The sequence below is a fragment of the Lissotriton vulgaris genome, chromosome 9 (genome assembly GCF_964263255.1).
Source record: "Lissotriton vulgaris chromosome 9, aLisVul1.2, whole genome shotgun sequence".
In the NCBI taxonomy this organism is placed as follows: Eukaryota; Metazoa; Chordata; class Amphibia; order Caudata; family Salamandridae; genus Lissotriton; species Lissotriton vulgaris.
Window position 1 is genome coordinate 538,348,833 of NC_141697.1, and position 22,649 is coordinate 538,371,481.

General features: G+C 44.2%; 1 protein-coding gene across 1 annotated transcript in view; it reads right to left on the bottom strand.

Annotated features, from left to right (window-relative positions):
• The window catches only part of LOC147690382 (uncharacterized), a 2,590,730-nt gene that overhangs the window by 1,958,786 nt on the left and 609,295 nt on the right, over positions 1 to 22,649 (bottom strand). Inside the window, exons 11-12 of the mRNA XM_086936677.1 lie at positions 18,875 to 18,970; positions 3,861 to 3,956 (exon numbers count right to left, since the gene is read on the bottom strand). Of these exons, the coding sequence (XP_086792803.1) occupies positions 3,861 to 3,956; positions 18,875 to 18,970 (192 nt within the window). The remainder of the gene's footprint in view (positions 1 to 3,860; positions 3,957 to 18,874; positions 18,971 to 22,649) is intronic.

Sequence of the window (22,649 nt, forward strand, 5' to 3'; positions counted from 1 at the left end):
TATGTGCGCTGTAGTAATCTCGGAACCCTCCCTACAGAAATTCCTGAAGCACTTTTCTGAGATTCAACAAGCTGTATAAATACAACTCAAACAAACCAAGAGAAGTATGATAAGAAACGCAAACAAACATTGCACACCACAACCAGCTTACAAAGTTGGTGATCAAGTATAGCTGGCTAGTAATCACCTACGGCTTGAAAGAATGAATGAATAAATGAGAGGTATTTGTATAGCATGAACAGATACTCATAAATGAGTTTCCCAGTGCTACCAAGGACAAGATAATAGGAGGGTAGAGTGAAGTAAGATATTATAAGTTAAACGGGTATGTTTTTAAACATTTGCGGAATATGGATTCAGTTTCTGTGCTTCTGAGTTGATAGGGGAAAATGTTCCACATTTTCGCAACGCACACAAAAGAGAGGTACCACCACATCTCCTTTTAAATGGAGGAACCTACATGAGGTGGGACTGACGGGAACATTGATTTCTGCTGAACTGGTCCTTAGTGATTCTTTCGTTCAGATAGCTGGGACCGATGTTATTCAGGGCACTCTGTGCTAAGGTCAGTGCTTTAAAGATGATCCTTTTATTCACAGGGACCTAGGGCAGGTGGGTAAGGAATGGTGAAGTGTGGGTAACTTTTTGCAAAATAAAAAGGAGTCACGCTGCCACATTTTTGACCACTTCAAGTTGAAGGCCTAAATATGCAGTTAAACCAAGGTACAAGGCATTCACATAGCCCAGACGAGAGAAGATCATAGCTTGAACTACGGTTTTGCGGGCTTCCCATGGAAAAAGTGGGAGGAATTTCTTGAGACCCTTAAGGTTCCACATACAGATTCTATCAACTGTGTGGATCTGAGTCTTAAAAGATAGGACATTATCGCAGATGACCCCCAAGTTTATAGCTGTTAGGATTGTGGGAGGTCAATCCTTGTGCTAAGCACTATCACAACCTACATTAGGGTTAGGCCCTAACAGTATGATTTCTGTTTTGTTTTCTTTCAGTCAACCTAAGATTGCTGTCATGCAATCTGAGAAGGGAAGTTTGCAGCATTCTTAATTTGCCAGGTAACAAAATGCCAGCGGGTTATAGTTGGCATATGAAACTATCATAATGCCGAATGTCTCAACCAGGGTGGCTAAAGGAGACATGTACATTATAAACAGTGTAGAAGTATGAGCAGAGCCTTGGGGTGTCCTACATTTTAGAGGTTTGGCTTGGAAAGGTGAGGTTTTATCCAAATTGCTTGCTCTTCCTCAAAGAGAAATGAGGTCAGACAAACAAGTACTGCACCTCTGACCCCACAATCAGACAGGCGTTGTAAAAGGATGTCTTGGGGGCAGTGTTGAACTCTGCATGGAGCTCGAACAGAAAAAGTGCGGCATTGTGTCAGCAGTCCTAGGACATTTTTGTAGTGACGCAGTGACTTCCTGCAGCGCAGTTTTGGTGCTGTGTCGAGATCAAAAACCTGACTGAGGCGGGTGCATGAGGTGATAGGATTCTAAAAACTCTGACCCGGGACCTGACTTAGGCGACCCTCCTATCAATCCTGTTCTTCTGTTGTATCTCCCCCCAGTCACCACCGACACTTTTATTTCCCTTCTTCGCAAAGTTCGTTCTGGTTCTCCTTCCGACAGCTGCCCAGCTCATGTTGCTCGGAATGTTTTCCTCGACCTCCCTGAGGCTCCCCTCTCCCTGCTTAATAATTCCCTCAAACTATGTGTGGTTCCCAGTTCCTTTAAATCCGCCAATGTGACTCCTATACTGAAAACACCTGGGGCGGATCTGGCCTCCCTCAACAATTTTCGACCTTTATCCCTGCTTCCATTTCTGGGCAAACTACTGGAGGCGCACGTCTCCAGCTGTCTCGGTTCATTTATTGAGAGCTCAAAGTTTCTGGATCAGCACCAGGCTGGATTTACACCTCAGCACTCCACAGAGGCAGGTTTATCCTTTATTGGCTCTTTACTCCACAGCTATACCCCTACCGCACACTCAGGTCGACTGGCCTTAACCTCTTTGCTACTTGCACGTTTAAGCGCAAAAGGCTCGGGGGTTTAAGATTTGCCTCACAAGCTCCCCGCCTGTGGAATTCCCTCTCCCCTGAACTTCGTCACATCCGCTCCTACCAGATGTTCAGAAGAGCACTGAAGACATGGTTGTTTGTACAGGCGTTCGATTACACCCTTCCTGCTCTGTCCTCTGCTAGTCCGTCTCTAAGCGCCAAGAAGCCGCCAGCGAATGTGCGCTCTATAAATTTCTTTTTCATTCATTCATTCATTCTGATTTGTTTATGTACTATAGATTCTAGTATTTTGGTGGCTGCTCAGGAAAAAGATATAGGTCTAACAATAGATAGAATCTTACTATCTGCTAAAGGTTTCTTTAGTAGTGGGATTACACTAGCTTGTTTCTATAAAAAAAGGACCTGAGCCAGTTTGGATGGAGGTATTAAACACCTCTGCATAAACAGGATCGATAACCTCTGTTGTTTATTTTATTATACGGGGCAAGGGTCAAATGGTGATCCAGGTATACCTGATAGAAGAAGTCTTTTTATTGCTTCTTCATTTGGAGGAATGAAAGATGTCAGTAAATTAGATCGGTTAGGTTCAGAAGGGGCCAACGGAAGGACATGGGAGGACGATGCTGTACGACCTCCACGTTTATTTGTATTTGAATAATTACAAAGTCAGGAACTGCGTAAATTACTTCCATGATATTGAGGGCCTTATACTATTTAGCAAATAATGAACCTAGTCTCTTACAGACTACAACTACCAGAGGACATGCCCTTTCTCCCAGTGTTCCATGTCTCTCTGCTCTGACCTTGTCATGCCCAAACCCAATGACTACCACCACCACCACCTCCTCTAAAAATTGTTGGTCATCTAGAATTTGCAGTACAGAAAATCCTTAACTCAAAGAGATAAAATGGCTATTTATTCTACTTAATAGATTGAAAGGGTTAAGGCCCAGATGATCAATCATGGAAACTGACTGGGAACGTCCATGCCCCTCGGTTGGTATGACTCTTTCATTCACAAAACCCCCATAAACCTCCCCCCGTGTGTCACCCTTTGTGGGGAGGAACTGTTATGATTACTAACTCTTGCATGCCAGCATGCCCCATATGTGCATCAGGTTATAGCATTAGGAGTCATGTAGTCCTACCCTCCTTTTACACAGCTTAGGCTAAATGCTTTCCCCCTATCTTTTAGACAAACATTTTTACACAAAAACTCTATAGAGCTCAGTTGGTTCTGTGTTTTGCTAGGCATAAACTAGCATTTCTATGTGCCAGATTTCAATATTTTCCTCAGGATTGTAATGATCCACATTTGTGACTATCATTATGTTTTTACCAAGCACCACGTCTGCTCCCCGTGCTTGTAATTATCTTCATGTTTATTTAAGGCTTGGTTCCTTAGTAAATTATTATTTGTGTCAGATGCACATTTAGAATTTCCTGTGGTGGTTGCTTATAATGGTTTCACGTGCAAGCACTTATTACACATGTTAGCAATGATCCATGTTCCTGCAAACAAGAATTGACTTGAAACCATGAGTCACAGTAAACACATGCTCTTCCAGAATATGGAACCACAGTAGTATAATTAACCATGTGCCCCTCCAGTACAATACAACCAATGATAGATAGTTCAGTTAAACCCAGTTGGGCGCTTGGCTTTATTCCTTCAAGAAGAAACTCTCCACTGTCTCCCTGGAGCCCGAACCCCTCCCTCTGACCTCGTCCAGCATCCTGCCTGGCCGGCGATATCTGCGCACTTGCAGACATCTCCGAGCAGCTAATCGAGTTCCCTCGATCCTTGCATCTCACAGAAAGACCTACCGTTGAGGTACGGCGGCAATCCCTTGTGCTCTGGAATTCGCCTGGAATATTGGTTCCGCATCCAGGTCCGTCCTGCAGGTGTCATCACTTGGAACTCTGAAATTAAAGAAAAGCAAAGGGAAAAAGAACAACATTAGTGCACTGTTCTTGTTTTCTCGGTGACTCTGTTGATTTCAAGCTTGCAATATTCAGGAACTTGTGCATTTATTCCTGAACTGAGTAACAACACTATTGAGAGCACCAGAGACATTCCCATGAGCAAAAAAAGAGGATAGAGCGATGAAGCTGAAAGACAAAGCAAAATTCTTCTGAAGCATATGGCGTAAAATGCTCAATGAGGAGACTTAGAACCATGACTTAGGACTCAATATAAGAGTTGTGTGTCTCCTTACCACAAGAGATCATAATACGTGTTTACTGTTTTAATTACTTTGTAAGTGTGTTTCATTACTTGGAGTGTTTACAAGAAATTGATTATGTTTATTGGTACAATGACTAATGAGATGTATGTTACTTTTTCCTAGTTGTTCATTAGAGCACCATAGAATGCGCATTCCCAAAAAGGGAGATTGTTGGGTGTCCCGTGTATAACAGTGAGTCAGACCAACATCCAGTGATTCAGTCCTTTCCTTTTTTGTTGTTTTATCCAGACTCCGTTCACTTCACCCACCCCAAAATCTATTAGGTTCTGAGCACGTGATAGGTACTTGTACTAAACAACAGTTTTTCGATAAGATAAAACAAAGGATGCAGCAGTTGAATATAGATAAATGGATCACAGAGTATGATAATCTGGTAAAAGATGGACACCCCTACCATGGTAACAACGTGTATGTAACCACTGAAAAACTCAGACATAAGGTGTGAAATTGGTGCCATGATAAACCACTTGCTGGACTTTCTGGCATTCGAAAAACTATTGCTAACTGTAAAAGATGGCTTTGGTGGCCTAACCTATCCATGGATGTGCACACTTATGTGCAAGCCTGTCCCATATGCCCAGAATATGTCGGTCCATACTCCATCATTGGGTTTATTGCACCACTGAAGGACTGGGTTCTTTAAGACCCAGCGGTGCCAGGGGACAACACCTGAAACCTTTGTGGGTAACCTGCTCCGGCGTACGAATGACAGAGACACGGGACACTTCCTTCGGCGTCAAAGATTCAAGGTTTATTTACTGCAGGGAAACACAGAAGTCACAGGAAGTACAACGAGTGTAGTTCGGGGAGACTGCTTCAAATTGGTTCTGTGGATCGCTCCTTTTATACACGATTCTCCCATAGGTTAACATGGTACACAAAAGTTTACAACCCGGTTCCCACAATTATCCCCGAGAGGGGTCGTTTTGGTCACTTTGATACATCCAAGGTCCGGAATATAAGTGCGGAAACATTTGGCGGTTCCCAACTGTAAAAACCCATCTTCCCACCATTAGTACATTCCAATCAGCAGTAAAACAAATCGAAGAAGGAACAAGAACAGGTGGAGAGGAAGATGGAGACAGTGGGGAGATTGTAAAGGGTGTAAAAGGGGAGGTATCGGGAAACACGAGCTACAGGCATCAAAGGGACGTGCCTAATGAGATGCGCGGCTGAGACAATAAACCGGCACGGCGAGATGAGCCTCGAGCGGGGCCATCTGCCTTACAGTATCATCCCCCTCGTCATAAAGACACTTTCAAAAGACATGTGTCTTCCGCAGATATCTTGGGAATCCCAGGGTCCTGAAACGGACAACGTCCGTTCGCTGGCTACTTGAGGGCAAGAGACAAAATGGATGCCGTATCTAAGATGGAACCCGTGGGTACAGATGAAAAACCCACGTAACAAACGAACGGTTTAAGTTAGCACAGCGAAACTGCACACACTTACTAAACTCGTCATTTACAGTTCGTAGATACCAGACTCGACCATATTCGTGCGAGTTGAAAACACCACTTACAATTGTCACAGAACCTCAGACGCTCCTTTTGCCCTCATGTAGGCAAGCACTAGTCGGAATCATACTCGATATTCATCAGACCATCTAGATGTTGCTGTAACATAGCTCTGTCCAACCGAGTCCCCTTGGTAACAGGTGGCTGTCTTATACACGTTGTAGCACAGAGGCCACATAAGGCAGGACCACACTGCACACAAAGGCAACACGTGAACAGGAACGCCACAACAACTCCGATGATCATCAGAATCTTCCAACCCCAAGTCGACATCAGGCCCCAAAACCACCCAAGTAGCGTCCAATCCCCTACATCCACGTGTATGGATTCAGAGATTTTATGCAACTTTGAGATGGCTTGATAAACAGTCGGAGCGTTATCCGGAATGAAAATACAGCAGCTCGAATGGATCACCTTACATACCCCACCTCGATCTGCTAAGATCACGTCTAAAACCATACGATTTTGTAACGTCATAAGTCTATCCGCCTGAAGTTCTGTGGTGATATTACCAAGGGCACTGGCAGTAATATTAGCTGTCGATTCTACCACTCGAGTCAACTGTCTCAGGTTCCTACTATTAACCATAGGCCCCCAAAACGGGAGGAAACCCTTGAAAAAGTCTCCTGCCTCTTGACCGGCAGTATCCTCTTCGCTAATTACGCCTCTCACAACTCTTGTCTTGTGATAATCTGCGTCTACAGTGAACGTCGGAGGCAACAAATTTGCGATAAAGCATGCGCCCGCAAAGTCGGAGGGCAACCATGCATACGCACGATCATGGCAGACAAAGTACGTACCCTTGGCAGCCAGAAACACAGGGGACGAGATCATCGGCAGAATGTAATTTTCAGTGCAAGCACTTTCTCCAAGTCGGGCTTTCGATCTTCGGCCACGACCCATTAGACAAAAATTACCAATGTGGGGTACGACCCATTTCGGAGGCGAGCTTTTAAGCTGTTTATCACTCGTGAGCGCACTGTACTCAACCTTACTCAAGACCCTATAGGCTTGTACCTCTTCCTCTGGGATGAGCGACGGCTCATAGATATCTCTATCTAAATCTTGTATCGCTATAGACAAAGGCTTATAGTACGAGCCAAGGCCAAGGTAGGGAGAACGTGGCTCTCGACTGGGGTGAGAATCTAGTGCGCTTCGAAACATTGTTTGGAATGCTCGAGCTGAACCCTGGGAACTATACGGTAAGACCAAATATGGAATTCCCTTATCCGTGGTATGTGGCATTAACCCACACACCCAACAATTAGTAGTATTTACCACTAACTGGTGCTGGTGAAGGAGCTGAATAAAGGAATTATTGCGGAATTCTGCACGTCTAGCCTGCTCGTGTTCAGGTAGGATATGAAAGGAATGAGGGGATGCAGTGGAGGTAAGTTTAGGGTCAGAAGTAGGAGTAGGTATGGCAGAAGGTAAGAAGTAAGACATCGTGTAATACACCCCACCCGCCAATAGTGCAGAAACAATCAGAAGCAGTACGAATATTTGAAACATAAAACATTTGGTACGAGTAAGTTGTTGTAACTTGAACCTTTGCGCCTGAGCTTCTTCCAAGTCCATCAGCTTCGAAAACGCCATCCCCTATGACCGTCCGCAACGTTTCTTGACGCACTTCGTTCTGTGTAGCAGTAGTCAATCCCTAGGAGTTCCCAGGAACCGACGGTCTTTAACCTAGCGTCAAGACCTGCTAACCAGAAGGAAGTACACGCGCGGCCCTACGGCCTTTATTCACAATGTATACGCAAAAATGTCTCTCAGCTGTGGAAGCAAAAACACATATGGAACGAAACTCAATACATATATACAAAAATAATTACAATGATACGGGTGTTCAGACTGATCGTGGAAAACGGGATAATGCAATTATTCAAGGGGCAGAACGGGATTTTTATTTGTCCTTAGTACTAGAACGCAAAAAGTATCGAGTTTTCCCAGGACGTGTATGTTCATCAAACAAAGGATCCGATGAGGGAACAAAGTCTTGTTGATCAGCCGAATGTTCTGGTCTCGAGTCTTTTGATGGCAGATGTTCAACAATGTCTTTCTGCTGCACTGAGGATTCTCCGACAGGCTGTGCGTCGCTGAAAGGTACAAACGCCGGCAATCCTTCGGATTCAGATGAAGCAATGCCCCTCCTCACCCACGAGTCTGCCGGCAAAGGAATAGGAACTTTCTTTGTATGGGTGGCATGCACCCAATTTTTCCGGCCCTCTAAACGAACGGCAGTTCTCGTGGCAAGGAGGACCTGGTAGGGTCCAGTAAACCGGGGTTCCAAATTCTTCTTGCGGGCAAAATTTCTTGTTACCACCCAGTCTCCGGGCTGGAGCTGGTGGCCTGGACCCTCCGTCTGCGTCGGCAATGCTTCGTAAACCTGTTGGTGAATTAACCTCAGTTTAGCAGTCAGATCATGAAGATAGTCAATCAACATTGGGTATTCAAGACTGGAGAACACACCCGGTCTAGGGACCCCCCATACATTCGCAGGACGACCGAACACTATTTCATAGGGGCTAAGCCCTACTCGGGAGTGTACGGTTGCCCTAGTTGATAACAAAGCTAAGGGTAAAGCATCAGGCCACGAAAGACCAGTCGTAGCCTGAATCTTCGCTAACTTCAGTTTAAGGGTGCCATTGTACCCTTCAACCAAACCAGCTGACTGGGGATGATTGGCGCTATGGAATTTTTGATTAATTCCAAGGCCCTTACACACACTCTTCATCACACTCCCCACAAACTCACTTCCGTTATCCGACCATACAATCCGAGGCATTCCATACCGAGGAAAGTATTCCTTCAGTAGGATTTTCGCAGTAGACAAAGCAGTGTTGTCCTTGAGGGGATAGGCTTCAATCCATCGGGAGAACGCGCAAACCACAACTAAAACGTATTTCAGGTTATTGCATCGCTCCATATGGATGAAGTCTAATTGGATTACCTCAAAGGGACATGAAGGGGGAGCAAAACTACCAGGAGGAGTTGGGGTTCCCTTACCAGGATTGTACAACATACATACCATACAATTCTTAACCAATCGTTCAGCACATTTCGTGATACCATCATTCTTCCACACATGGGACAGCAACTTACAAATACCTTTCACGCTAATATGTGCTAACCCATGCGCCATTGTCACAACAGCCAGCACATACGCATCCGGTAACATCCATCTCTTATGTTCCGGCAAATCAACCCAACAACCATTCACATCCAACTTTCCCGTACTTTCTTTCCACTTCGTCTTTTCAGTCTCGGTGGCCTCATTCTGAATTGCTTTCACACTCTCGATAGTGTCCTCGCACATACTCGATTCTGTAGGCCACCTAACCGAACTCATCACATACATTCTAGTGCTAAGATTCCGTGCAGTCTCCTTAGCAATCTCATCCGCAAAGGCATTACCACGACCAACATCATCCGTCACCTTACGATGCGCACTACATTTAACAATCGCTACCTGCTTAGGCAACGTAAGTGCGTCCAAAAGATCATTCACAAGCTGTCCATGCTGAATCTTCGTACCATGCGATGTCATAAAACCTCTCTCTCTCCACAACCGTCCAAAATTATGAGCGACGCCAAACGCATATTGGCTATCGGTAAACACATTCACACGTTTCCCTTTCGCTAACACACACGCTCTAGTTAGAGCGATCAGCTCTGCAGCCTGGGCAGAGTTCTGATTCAATCTCGCAGTTTCCACAACAGTATTCAAAGTCACGACCGCATACGCAGTAGTCACATCACCATTCGGCAATTTAAAACATGAACCATCAACATACAACGTTCCGTCTGGATTTTCCAAAGGAGTGTTTTTAAGGTCCACTCGACCTTTTGTTTCCTCTTCAGTTCTCAAATAGCAGTCATGGGCTGCTATTTCATCTGACTCTGTGCTAATGGGTAACAAAGTTGCCGGGTTCAGGACATTACAACGTTTTATCTGAATGTGGCTTGCCAACAGCGTCAACTCGTACCCAGACAACCTCGCACTCGTCAGGTGCTGAGTTTTCGTACGATTCAAAAGAGTATCGACTGCATGCGGAACCATCACCGTAAGCATATTATCCATGACCAATCCTGCTGATTGTCGGATGGACACCGCAGCTGCCGCTGTTGCTCTCAAACAACTCGGCAATGCTCTAGCTACCGGGTCCAAGGTCGAGGAAAAATATGCACATGGACGTTGCTTACCACCAAAAGGTTGCGTTAGGACACTCAAAGCACAACCTTCCCTCTCGTGAACATATAGTGTAAACGGCTTGCTATAGTCAGGAGTACCTAACACAGGAGCCGAACACAATGAGTCACGTAATTCAGAAAAACTTTTCTGACATTCGTCCGTCCATGGTAAAGGAGTTGAAACATCCTTGCACGTAAGAGCCACCAATGGTTTCGCTAGCAATGAAAAATTTGGAATCCATTGCCTGCAATACGACGTGATACCTAGAAAGGCACGCACATCTCGTTGGGTTGTTGGCACAGCCATTCGCGCAATTGCTGCAATTCTCTCTGGGGTCAACCGTCTTCCCTCCTTTGACAATAAGTGACCGAGATAGGTTACTTCTTGACAACAATATTGGAGTTTAGAAGGTGACACCTTGTGATGTAAGTCACAAAGATGTTGCAGCAACGACACCGTAGCAATTTTGCAAATGTCCTGAGTATCCGCAGCTACCAATAAGTCATCGACATATTGGATTAAGGCCGCACCAGCCGGCAACGTGAACGCATCCAGTTGACCCTTCAAGGCTTGGCTGTAAATCGATGGACTCTCACAGTAGCCCTGAGGAGCGCGTTTAAACCGGAAGCTGCGTCCACCAAGAGAGAAACCGAAAAGGTCTCTGCTCTCTTCTGCAATTGGAATGCTGAAAAACGCATTCTTCAAATCGATCACCGAAAACCACGATGCAGAAGCTGGAATCAGAGTCAGTAGCGCCGTGATGTCAGGCACAACGGGGAACTGAGGAATCACGATTTTATTTACCTCCCGTAAATCGATAACAAAACGATAAACAGGTGGTTTCGAAGGATCAGTACGTTTTAGAATAGGCAGTACAGGACTGTTGCACACGTTTCCCCGCGTCTCTTCAATAACATCTTTCTCGATCAAATCATAGATGATCGCTAACAGTGCTCGTTCACCATCAAGAGAGATACGATATTGGGGAATACGTGGCAACCGCACATTAGATTTCAGCTGAACAACATAAGGGGAGATATCAAGCAGGCCCACGTCGTTGGGACCTGTTGCCCACAAAGATGCAGGAAGAGAACTCAATTCCGGTGGAAGCTTATCGAGAGATAAGTACATAGGAGAGACAACCCTCTCTCCTAAAGAAAGCTTTACACCCGCAGGAGAACAATACAAAGTTGCATACAAACGTTTTAGCAAATCCAGGCCCAAAAGATTTTCACCACAACCCGTAGTCAAAATCAACGGAGCTTCTAGCTCACGAGGCCCAATTGTAAGGGGCAAAGGGCGTGAAACTGGATTGCTAACAGGGGCGCCAGAGAATCCTACGGAAACATTTGTTAAGCCAGACAAAGGTGCGCCAGGGAGTTTCGAATGCATTATGGAACTTTTCGCTGCACCAGTGTCCAACAGAAAAGGCTCAACGACGCCCGATGTAGCAACTGCGACGTAAGGCCCTCTTTGATCAACCGGAACTGATACCACTCCCTCTCCTTGTCCATGGCTGTCCTAGTAATTACTGTCGTCAGTTCCCTGATCGACGTAATAATCGTCTACATTGTACTGCGCAGATCGTCCTTGCGACGATCCACGTTGATCAAAACAATTATCGGAATTTGATGAGTTATCTGAACGGTCATTTTGAACACCGCGCCCTCTACCACGTGGCGCCTGCTGAGAACCACCACGACCTCCTCTAGAGGAGTTACCACTGTTACGATCGTTTAAAACGGGACAGTTAAATTTTAAATGACCCTCCTGTCTACAATAGGCACATTGATTGTACCCCAACGAAGATCTTTGGGAAGAGGAGTCATTTCGAGGTTGTGACCTATTCGATTGCAACTGCGGTCTGTTCTGCTGCGAAGCATTCTGATTCGAGCGCGGAGGATATGCCTGCTGTAACAACACTTTAGTTTTGAGTTCTTTCGTCTTTTTATCAGCGCGGTCGTTCTCCTCTTTTTCTCTCTTCTCATAATACTGTGCCGTAGCCAATATTTGAGCCGAGGTAGAAACGGCCCACGCACTCTCAGAATTTTTCAATTTATTGCTCAAATCGGGCAATAAGTTAGAGACAAATTTGTCCAAGAACAACCGCTGACCACCTTCAGTGCTCATATCTTGACCACTATGATCGATGAATGCCTCCTCAAATCTCGTAAAGAAATCAGAGACACTCTCGTCCTTCTTCTGCTTACAAGCTGACAATTTGTCCCAGTTCACCCTCATAGCTGGCATAAGTGTTTTCATTAAGGTAATTATTCTTTGAGGGAGAGCAGTAATGAGCTGTTCAGGCTTAGCCCCGCCAACTTGTCGCGTGTCGGCCGCAGTAAGAGTAGCCCAATCGCCACCTAAGTCGTTTGCGTGATCTTCGTGCCGAATCTTGGCCCATACCGGTTGAGGTACGACATTGCCGAACAACATATCGATATCGGCAAGATTCATTACCGTAGCGTCTACAAGCTGCGATAATTCTTTATAATACCCTGCAGGATTTTTGCGAGGGTCAGGCAAAGATTGCTTCACCTGTAACACTTCAGAGCGTTTCCATGGGAGATGTATCCATACTCTCTGGAAATATGGTAGAATAATGGGATTAGCATTAGGATCGCCTGGCATCCACACTGGTGGAACTTCCCGCATAGGAAACTGACCGGACGCATCTAACTGCCTCTCAGCATCCTCAACAAACAAAGCTTGAGGTATAGGAGCGGGACGGAAAGATAACAATCGTTCAACAGCACGTCGAAAATTAGTATCCACTATCAGTCCACTCGAGAACTGAAGCTGTAGATCAGACAAAGCGGTCAACACCTCGTCAGGTGCATCCGCCGATATCTGATCACGCAGAACCTTGCACATTTCTTCGAACACGTATCTTTGTGTCGGTTCATTGAATTGGCAAAACGTATCAAGTACAACACGTGGAGGATTTCTAAGAGGGTGCGTCATCCAACCCATCGCCATATTGTATAGCGAAGCACGTTCCCTGTTACCGGGAAGCTGACTACGTCTCTGAGGACCGTCTGAACCAGCGGACCCAAAAACAGGTCCGAGAGAATGGAAAAAACTAGCCGCAACAGGAGAAGTACGACTACGAGTAGACGGAGAAGTATAGCACAAGGGGCTAACAAGTGAAGAGGTAGAAACAGAAAAAGCAACAGGAGTAAGTAAAGCAGGAGCAGTAGCGGGAGCAGGAGTATGTGGAAGCGGAGGAGCAGTAGGAATAGCAATAGGCAAAGGAGCGGGAACAGTCGGAAGAACGGGTGCAGGTTGAGGAGCAGGTTGAGGAACAGGTACAGGGGGAGTCACAGGAACTGCGGTACCCTGCACGTACGGAGGTGGTGACTTCATAAGATAAGACATTAAAGGATCCTCAACTGACTCTTCCTTCTTATCCGACTCCGTAGGCAAAACAGGATAGCATTTATCTATGGACATACGCTGTAGTCTATCAAACACTTCCTTTTCCTTAACCTCCTTATCACGCTGAAACTGCTCTGCTTTCTTTACAATGGCAGCAACACCATCTCTCTGATTACGTTTAGACTGTCTGATCTCTTTCTGTCGGGCTTCTTTACGCCACAACCGAAAGGCATCAAACATGGCCGGCCTTGACTTTTTCTCGAACAATTTAGTCTCAAGATTATCTAAGATCGTTGTCTCAAAACTACCATGAGGTGGCCAACTAAGGGCACCATCTTTCTTAGTGTAACGGATCCAGTAATCATTAAAAGTAATCGGGCCTAGCCCGTGTTTGCTGTACAGCTCATAAGTTGGAGTTCCAACCGGAGGTATCGGACACGAGTCCTCCAGTCGGGAATCCGTACCACAACGTCTGAAACAACTAAACAAAGTACTACGACCAGGCATCTTGCACACTAGCCGAGTTTCACAAACGTCAAGGGTTACGGGATTTACCAAGTCCCAGCAAAGAGCAAAAACCCTCGGTTTTTGGCGACTGCAGACGTCAAATATCACAACAAAGTACCAAGAACCACAAATGCAATGGAACCATGCAACAACTAAGCAACCACAACCAAGAACTCTGGGAGCGACCCACAAATACTTAACTCAAAGATCGATGGCGTCACCAGGAAGGCCCGTCAATCGTCTCGCTATACCAAGGTCTACGCCAGGCGCCAAAACAGGTCTACAGTCAGGGCAGCAGTCCGTCGCAGCCGTCAGGAGGCGGGAATCTTCGCGGGAAAAGTCTTCGGGCCACTTGTTTCGACAACAGGATCGATGAAGCGGAGTGCACCTTCCCTCGGAGATTTCACACGAAGTTCCTCACGATCGTCGGGCTTGGACCGGTACCACTGATGCAGCCCCACGTTGGGCGCCAACTGAAGGACTGGGTTCTTTAAGACCCAGCGGTGCCAGGGGACAACACCTGAAACCTTCGTGGGTAACCTGCTCCGGCGTACGAATGACAGAGACACGGGACACTTCCTTCGGCGTCAAAGATTCAAGGTTTATTTACTGCAGGGAAACACAGAAGTCACAGGAAGTACAACGAGTGTAGTTCGGGGAGACTGCTTCAAATTGGTTCTGTGGATCGCTCCTTTTATACACGATTCTCCCATAGGTTAACATGGTACACAAAAGTTTACAACCCGGTTCCCACAATTATCCCCGAGAGGGGTCGTTTTGGTCACTTTGATACATCCAAGGTCCGGAATATAAGTGCGGAAACATTTGGCGGTTCCCAACTGTAAAAACCCATCTTCCCACCATTAGTACATTCCAATCAGCAGTAAAACAAATCGAAGAAGGAACAAGAACAGGTGGAGAGGAAGATGGAGACAGTGGGGAGATTGGAAAGGGTGTAAAAGGGGAGGTATCGGGAAACACGAGCTACAGGCATCAAAGGGACGTGCCTAATGAGATGCACGGCTGAGACAATAAACCGGCACGGCGAGATGAGCCTCGAGCGGGGCCATCTGCCTTACAGTATCATCCCCCTCGTCATAAAGACACTTTCAAAAGACATGTGTCTTCCGCAGATATCTTGGGAATCCCAGGGTCGTGAAACGGACAACGTCCGTTCGCTGGCTACTTGAGGGCAAGAGACAAAATGGATGCCGTATCTAAGATGGAACCCGTGGGTACAGATGAAAAACCCACGTAACAAACGAACGGTTTAAGTTAGCACAGCGAAACTGCACACACTTACTAAACTCGTCATTTACGGTTCGTAGATACCAGACTCGACCATATTCGTGCGAGTCGAAAACACCACTTACAATTGTCACGGAACCTCACCACCCCTGGCCAGTGCCTCCATACCCCTGGCATGCCATCAGTATGGACTTTGTAACCAATTGCCAAATTCCAATGGTTTTATTACTATATTAGTAGTAGTGGGTCTGTTCTCTACAATGGCACATTTAATCCTTAAGAGGCGATCCATACCGCCAAAGCACCTGTAGACTTATTCACCCACTACAATGTATGATTACATGGTCTCCCATCAATTTTTATTTCCAATAGAGCCCTCAATTTGTATCAAGGTTTTGGCAAAACTTTTGCAAATCCTTAGATATCGATGCTCGTCTCTCGTCCACTTACCACCCACAAACAGATGATCAGGCAGAACGAGTAAATCAAGCACAAGAACAGATCCTTTCATGTCAATTAAGGTGTCAATCTTCGGAATGGGAATATGTTTGACTTCCTGTGGAGTTTTCATAAAATAAAACAGAACACTCCGCTAGTTAGGTATTTCCTTTTTACTGCACGACAGGCATCAACCCACATATATAAACAGAAAATTATGTGCGCTGTAGTAATCTCGGATCCCTTACTACAGAAATTCCCGAAGCACTTTTCTGAGATTCAACACGCTGTATAAATACAACTCGAACAAACCAAGAGAAGTATGATAAGAAACGCAAACAAACATTGCACACCACAACCAGCTTACAAAGTTGGTGATCAAGTATAGCTGGCTAGTAATCACCTACGGCTTAAAAGAATGAATGAATTAATGAGAGGTATTTGTATAGCATGAACAGATACTCATAAATGAGTTTCCCAGCTCTATCAAGGACATGATAATAAGAGGATAGAGTGAAGTAAGATATTATAAGTTAAACAGGTATGTTTTTAAACAATTGCGGAAGATGGATTCAGTTTCTGTGCTTCTGAGTTGATAGGGGAATTGGTTCCACATTTTCGCAACGCATACAAAAGAGAGGTACCACCACGTCTCCTTTTAAAAGGAGGAACCTACATGAGGTGGGACTGATGGGAACATCGATTTCTGCTGAACTGGTACTAAGTGATTCTTTCGTTCAGATAGCTGGGACCGATGTTATTCAGGGCACTCTGTGCTAAGGTCAGTGCTTTAAAGATGATCCTTTTATTCACAGGGACCCAGGGCAGGTGGGTAAGGAATGGTGAAGTGTGGGTACCTTTTTGCAAAATAAAAAGGAGTCACGCTGCCACATTTTTGACCACTTGCAGTTGAAGGCCTAAATATGCAGTTAAACCAAGGTACAAGGCATTCACGTAGCCCAGACGAGAGAAGATCATAGCTTGAACTACGGTTTTGCAGGCCTCCCATGGATAAAGTGGGAGAAATTTCTTGAGACCCTTAAGGTTCAACATACAGATTTTATCAACTGTGTGGATCTGAGTCTAAAAAGATAGGACATTATCGCAGATGACCCCCAGGTTTATAGCTGCCAGGATTGGGGAGGTCCATCCTTGGGCTAAGCACTATCACAACCTACATTAGGGTTAGGCCCTAACAGTATGATTTCTGTTTTGTTTTCTTTCAGCCAACCTAAGATTGCTCTCATGCAATCTGAGAAGGGAACTTTGCAGCATTCTTAATTTGCCAGGTAACAAAATACCAGCTGGGTATAGTCGGCATATGAAACTATCATAATGCCGAATGTCTCAACCAGGGTGGCTAAAGGAGACATGTACATTATAAACAGTGTAGAAGTATGAGCAGAGCCTTGGGGTATCCTACATTTTAAAGGTTTGGCTTGGAAAGGTGAGGTTTCATCCAAATTTCTTGCTCTTGCTCAAAGAGAAATGAGGTCACACAAACAAGTACTGCACATCCGACCCCACAATCAGACAAGCGTTGTAAAAGGATGTCATGGGGGCAGTGTTGAACTCTGCATGGAGCACGAATAAAAAAAGTGTGGCATTGTGTCAGCAGTCCAAGGACATTTTTGTAGTGACGCAGTGACTTCGGGCAGCGCAGTTTTGGTGCTGTATCGAGATCAAAAACATGACTGAGACAGGTGCATGAGGTGATAGGATTCTAAAAACTCTGAGAGTTGTTTATGTACTATAGATTCTAGTATTTTGGTGCTGCTGCTCAGGAAAAAGATATAGGTCTAACATTAGATAGAATCTTACTATCTGCTAAAGGTTTCTTTAGTTGTGGGATTACACTAGCTTGTTTCTATAAAAAAAGGACCTGAACCAGTTTGGCTGGATGTATTAAACACCTCTGCATAAACAGGGTCGATAACCTCTGTTGTTTATTTTATTATACGGGGCAAGGGTCAAAAGGTGATCCAGGTATACATGATAGAAGAAGTCTTTTTATAGCTTCTTCATTTGGAGGAATGAAAGATGTCAGTAAATTAGATCGGTTAGGTTCAGAAGGGGCCAACAGAAGGACATGGGAGGACGATGCTGTACGACCTCCATGTTTATTTGTATTTGAATAATTACAAAGTCAGAAACTGCGTAAATTACATCCATGATATTGAGGGCCTTATACTATTTAGCAAATAATGAAAGTAGTCTCTTACAGACTACAACTACCAGAGGACATGCCCTTACTCCCAGTGTTCCATGTCTCTCTACTCTGACCTTGTCATGCCCAAACCCAACGACTACCACCACTACAACCTCCTCTAAAAATTGTTGGTCATCTAGAATTTGCAGTACAGAAAATCCTTAACTCAAATAGATAAAATGGCTATTTATTCTACTTAATAGATTGAAAGGGTTAAGGCCCAGATGATCAATCATAGAAACTGGCTGGGAACGTCCATGCCCCTCGGTTGGTATGACTCTTTCATTCACAAAACCCCCATAAACCTCGCCCCGTGTGTCACCCTTTGTGGGGAAGAAATTTTATGATTACTAACTCTTGCATGCCAGCATGCCCCATATGTGCATCAGGTTATAGCATTAGGAGCCATGTAGTCCTACCCTCCTTTTACACAGCTTAGGCTAAATGTTGTTCCCCCTATCTTCTAGACAAACATTTTTACACAAAAACTCTATAGAGTTCAGTTGGTTCTGTGTTTTGCTAGGCATAAACTAGCATTGCCAAGTGCTAGATTTCAATATTTTCCTCAGGATTGTAATGATCCACATTTGTGACTATCATTATGTTTGTACCAAGCACCATGTCTGCTCCCCGTTCTTGTAATTATCTTTGTGTTTATTTAAGGCTTGGTTCCATAGTAAATTATTTTTTGTGCCAGGTGCACATTTAGAATTTCCTGTGGTGGTTGCTTATAATGGTTTCACGTGCAAGCACTTATTACACATGTTAGCAATTATCCATGTGCCTGCAAACAAGAATTGTCTCGAAACCGTGAGTCACAGTAAACACATGCTCTTCCAGAATATGGTACCACAGAAGTATAATTAACTACGTGTCCCTCCAGTACAATGGAACCAATGATAGATAGTCCAGTTAAACCCCAGTTGAACGCTTGGCATTATTCCTTCAAGAAGAAACTCTCCACTGTCTCCCTGGAGCCCGAACACCTCCCTCTGACCTCGTCCAGCATCCTGCCTGACCGGCGATATCTGCGCACTTGCAGACATCTCCGAGCAGCTAATCGAGTTCCCTCGATCCTGGCATCTCACAGAAAGACCTACCGTTGAGGAACGGCGGCAATCCCTTGTGCTCTGGAAGTCGCCTGGAATATTGGTTGCGCATCCAGGTCCGTTCTGCAGGTGTCATCACTTGGAACTCTGAAATTAAAGAAAAGAAAAGCAAAGGGAAAAAGAACAACATTAGTGCACTGTTCTTGTTTTCTCTGTGACTCTGTTGATTTCAAGCTTGCAATATTCAGGAACTTGTGCATTTATTCCTGAACTGAGTAACAACACTATTGAGAGCACCAGAGACATTCCCATGAGCAAAAAAAGAGGATAGAGCGAAGAAGCTGAAAGACAAAGCAAAATTCTTCTGAAGCATATGGCGTAAAATGCTAAATGAGGAGACTTAGAACCATGACTTAGGACTCAATATAAGAGTTGTGTGTCTCCTTACCACAAGAGATCATAATACGTGTTTACTGTTTTAATTACTTTGTAAGTCTGTTTCATTACTTAGAGTGTTTACAAGAAATTGATTATGTTTATTGGTACAATGACTAATGTGATTTATGTTACTTTTTCCTAGTTGTTCATTAGAGCACTATAGAATGCGCATTCCCAAAAAGGGAGATTGTTGGGTGTCCCGTGTATAACAGTGAGTCAGACCAACATCCAGTGATTCAGTCATTTCCTTTTTTGTTGTTTTATCCAGACTCCTTTCACTCCTGGGACAGTGTCTGTTTGACGTAATACATTCTTTGGTTGAGTGCTGAGTTGGGAGTCAGATGGGTCCAGCATCGTCTATGCAGACAAGTTTTCCTAGTCAGCTATCAGACAGAAAAGTAAGCCACTTAAAGCTTTTTTGCCTGGACGATATGGACCCAGGGAATTTGATAAATGCTCAGGATCTAGCTCAGACATTACCAAAGATTTCCAGTGAGGAAATTACCAATATGGCAATATTAACTAGGGCCCTTGGAGAGCTGTAGAGTGTAGTTCAAGCCCTGCGCCAAGAAATTCAAACCCTCAGGGATACACTGGTGCAATATCCCCCACATTATTTGTACTGGTTACATTCAGGATTCATTTCCAAGGATAAACAATTTGTCACTCAATCCATGCCGTTTACAATTGAATCAAGGGCAATAGAGCTGTCATGGAATGAGAGAAAAGCCTGTACTAATGACACTGTATATACATTTACTCCCACTTCGCTGGCTCCTCTAGAGTGCTTTTTTGCAGATAGCACTACCTTTAATGCATTCTCTAGACAATGTCAACTGCAATTATTGCGTAAACTGGGGCCAATCACCTCTGATACAGACTGCATTGCATTTATCATCACCCACCTAGATGGAAACAGGGCAAATTGGGCAATACCTCTCATTGAGAATACCGATCCACTGTTGCACATATATGCTAGGTTTTAAGAATCTATGCAACGCTTATTTACAAAGCATACCTTTATTAAGGTAGGTGATAATGAGCTTTTAAACCTACGACAGGGTAAGAACTTTCTTATAATACAACCTTTCGCAAATTACTTACTGAAACTCAATGGCCCAAAGAAAAAAGCATATCCCTGTTTAATAGGGTCTGAAAGATTAATTGAAAGAATCTTTGGCTAACATAGTTGACCCTCCCTACAGATTGGGTGCAATTTATTGATCTAGTCGTTAGACTTGATTAGCGACTTGCTGAGCATGAGAGCAACAGATCTAGAAATGAGCCAAGGCTTTTGAGTGAAAGCAGACTGATGTTAAGGTTAGGGATTCAGTAGAACCCATGCTAATTGGAAGAACAGGGGGTCATTATCTAGTAATGGAAAGGAACGATGCAGAAAATATATCTGTGCCTAAATTGTGGTAAAGCAGGACACTTTGCCTGCAATTGTATCGCCAAACCAAAAAAGGCTCAGAAAAAGATGAAAGTCATCACAGATGGCAATCAGGAAAACATGCAAGCTCAACTAGTCCTGAGGTGAACTTTTCGAGTAGGTCTAATACGCTGATCTCAGAATCATAACATAGGTAAAATTCCACAACACCTAACCATTTCAGTCACTAAGATAATTTCCCCACAACAACAAAAACAGTTGCCTATGCTCCTGGATTCAGCAGGCCCATGCGATTTCTAGGATTTAAGTGTGGCCAGTTCCTTAAATATCCATTGAGTAAAGAAACAAGAACCAGAAGAAGTAATGGCAGTTGATAGATCTGAATTATCATCAGATTTGATTACTTAACAAACGGTTCCCATAAACTTAATTTGTGATAATAGACAAAAAGATACCCCATCTTTCAATCTAATAGAGGTGCACACTTTCGGTGCTATCATAGGGATATCCTAGCTACAACTCTATAATCCCCTTATTGATTGGTCTTCATGCTGGGTGAATTTAGGGTCACCATACTATAGTTTACAGTTGCTATACCACAGCACAAGACCTGATTCTACCCCAAACGTGTGTAGTAGTGGCACCAGAACTTTCAAACATCCTTCCAAAGGAATACTTGGGTTTTCTGGATGTATTTGATGAAAAGAAAGCCATTCAGCTACGCCCTCACAGAGTCTTTGACTGTTGCATTCATTTTATTACAGGGGCTAACCTACCAAGTAGTCTCATTTACTCTCAATCGGAAACTGAGACTAATTATCTAAAGCAATACCTGGACGAATTGCTAGTTTTAGGCTTCATTCGTCATGCCACTTCCCCTGTTTCTTCCACCATATTCTTTGTCCCAAAGAAGAATGGTGATTTACATGCATGCAAAGACTACAGGGTCCTCAATAAGTTAACAGTCTAGAATAGACACCTTTTGCCACCAATAACTGTTCTCTTGGATCAGGTGCGAAAGTCAATAGAATACACAAGAGGGTGCTGGTTACATATTGGTTGTACCTAAAGTTTTTTTTTAATGGAGGTAGATAGGCTATTAAATGCATGGTTATCACAATTATAGCCCATGGAAGAGTTTTACTAATGCTTACATTACCTTGGGACTCCCATTATGACAACGGAGAATGATTCCACCATGTAAATCTATGAAAGATACCCCAATGCTGGATCATTATGTTTTCAGGAGTGGTGCCACTATCTACTGGGTGCAGAACATACAGTTACAGGTTAAACAGATCATAAAAATGTGAATTCTTTTCTATCCCTCAAGCACTTGACACACAGACAGGTTAGAGAGCTCTTGTTTTTTAGTGAAAATTATGTTGTTCCGACGTAACATACTGGAACACATCAGACCAAGGCAGATATATTATCACAATGGGGTCATGATTCACCCAAATTAGCACTTCACCCACCCCAAGATCTATTAGGTTCTGAGCAGGTGATCAGTACTTGTACTAAACAACAGTTTTTGGATAAGATAAAACAAAGGATGCAACAAAGTGAATATAGATGAATGGATCACAGAGTATGATAATATGGTAAAAGATTGACACCCCTACCATGGTAACAACGTGTATGTAACCACTGAAATACTCAGACATAAGGTGTGAAATTGGTGCCATGATAAACCACTTGCTGGACTTTCTGGCATTCGAAAAACTATTGCTAACTGTAAAAGATGGCTTTGGTGGCCTAAACTATCCATGGATGTGCACACTTATGTGCAAGCCTATCCCATATGCCCAGAATAAGTCGGTCCATACTCCATCATTGGGTTTATTGCACCACCCCTGGCCAGTGCCTCCATACCCCTGGCATGCCATCAGAATGGACTTTGTAATCAATTTGCCAAATTCCAATGGTTTTATTACTATATGAGTAGTAGTGGGTCTGTTCTCTACAATGGCACATTTAATCCTTAAGAGGCGA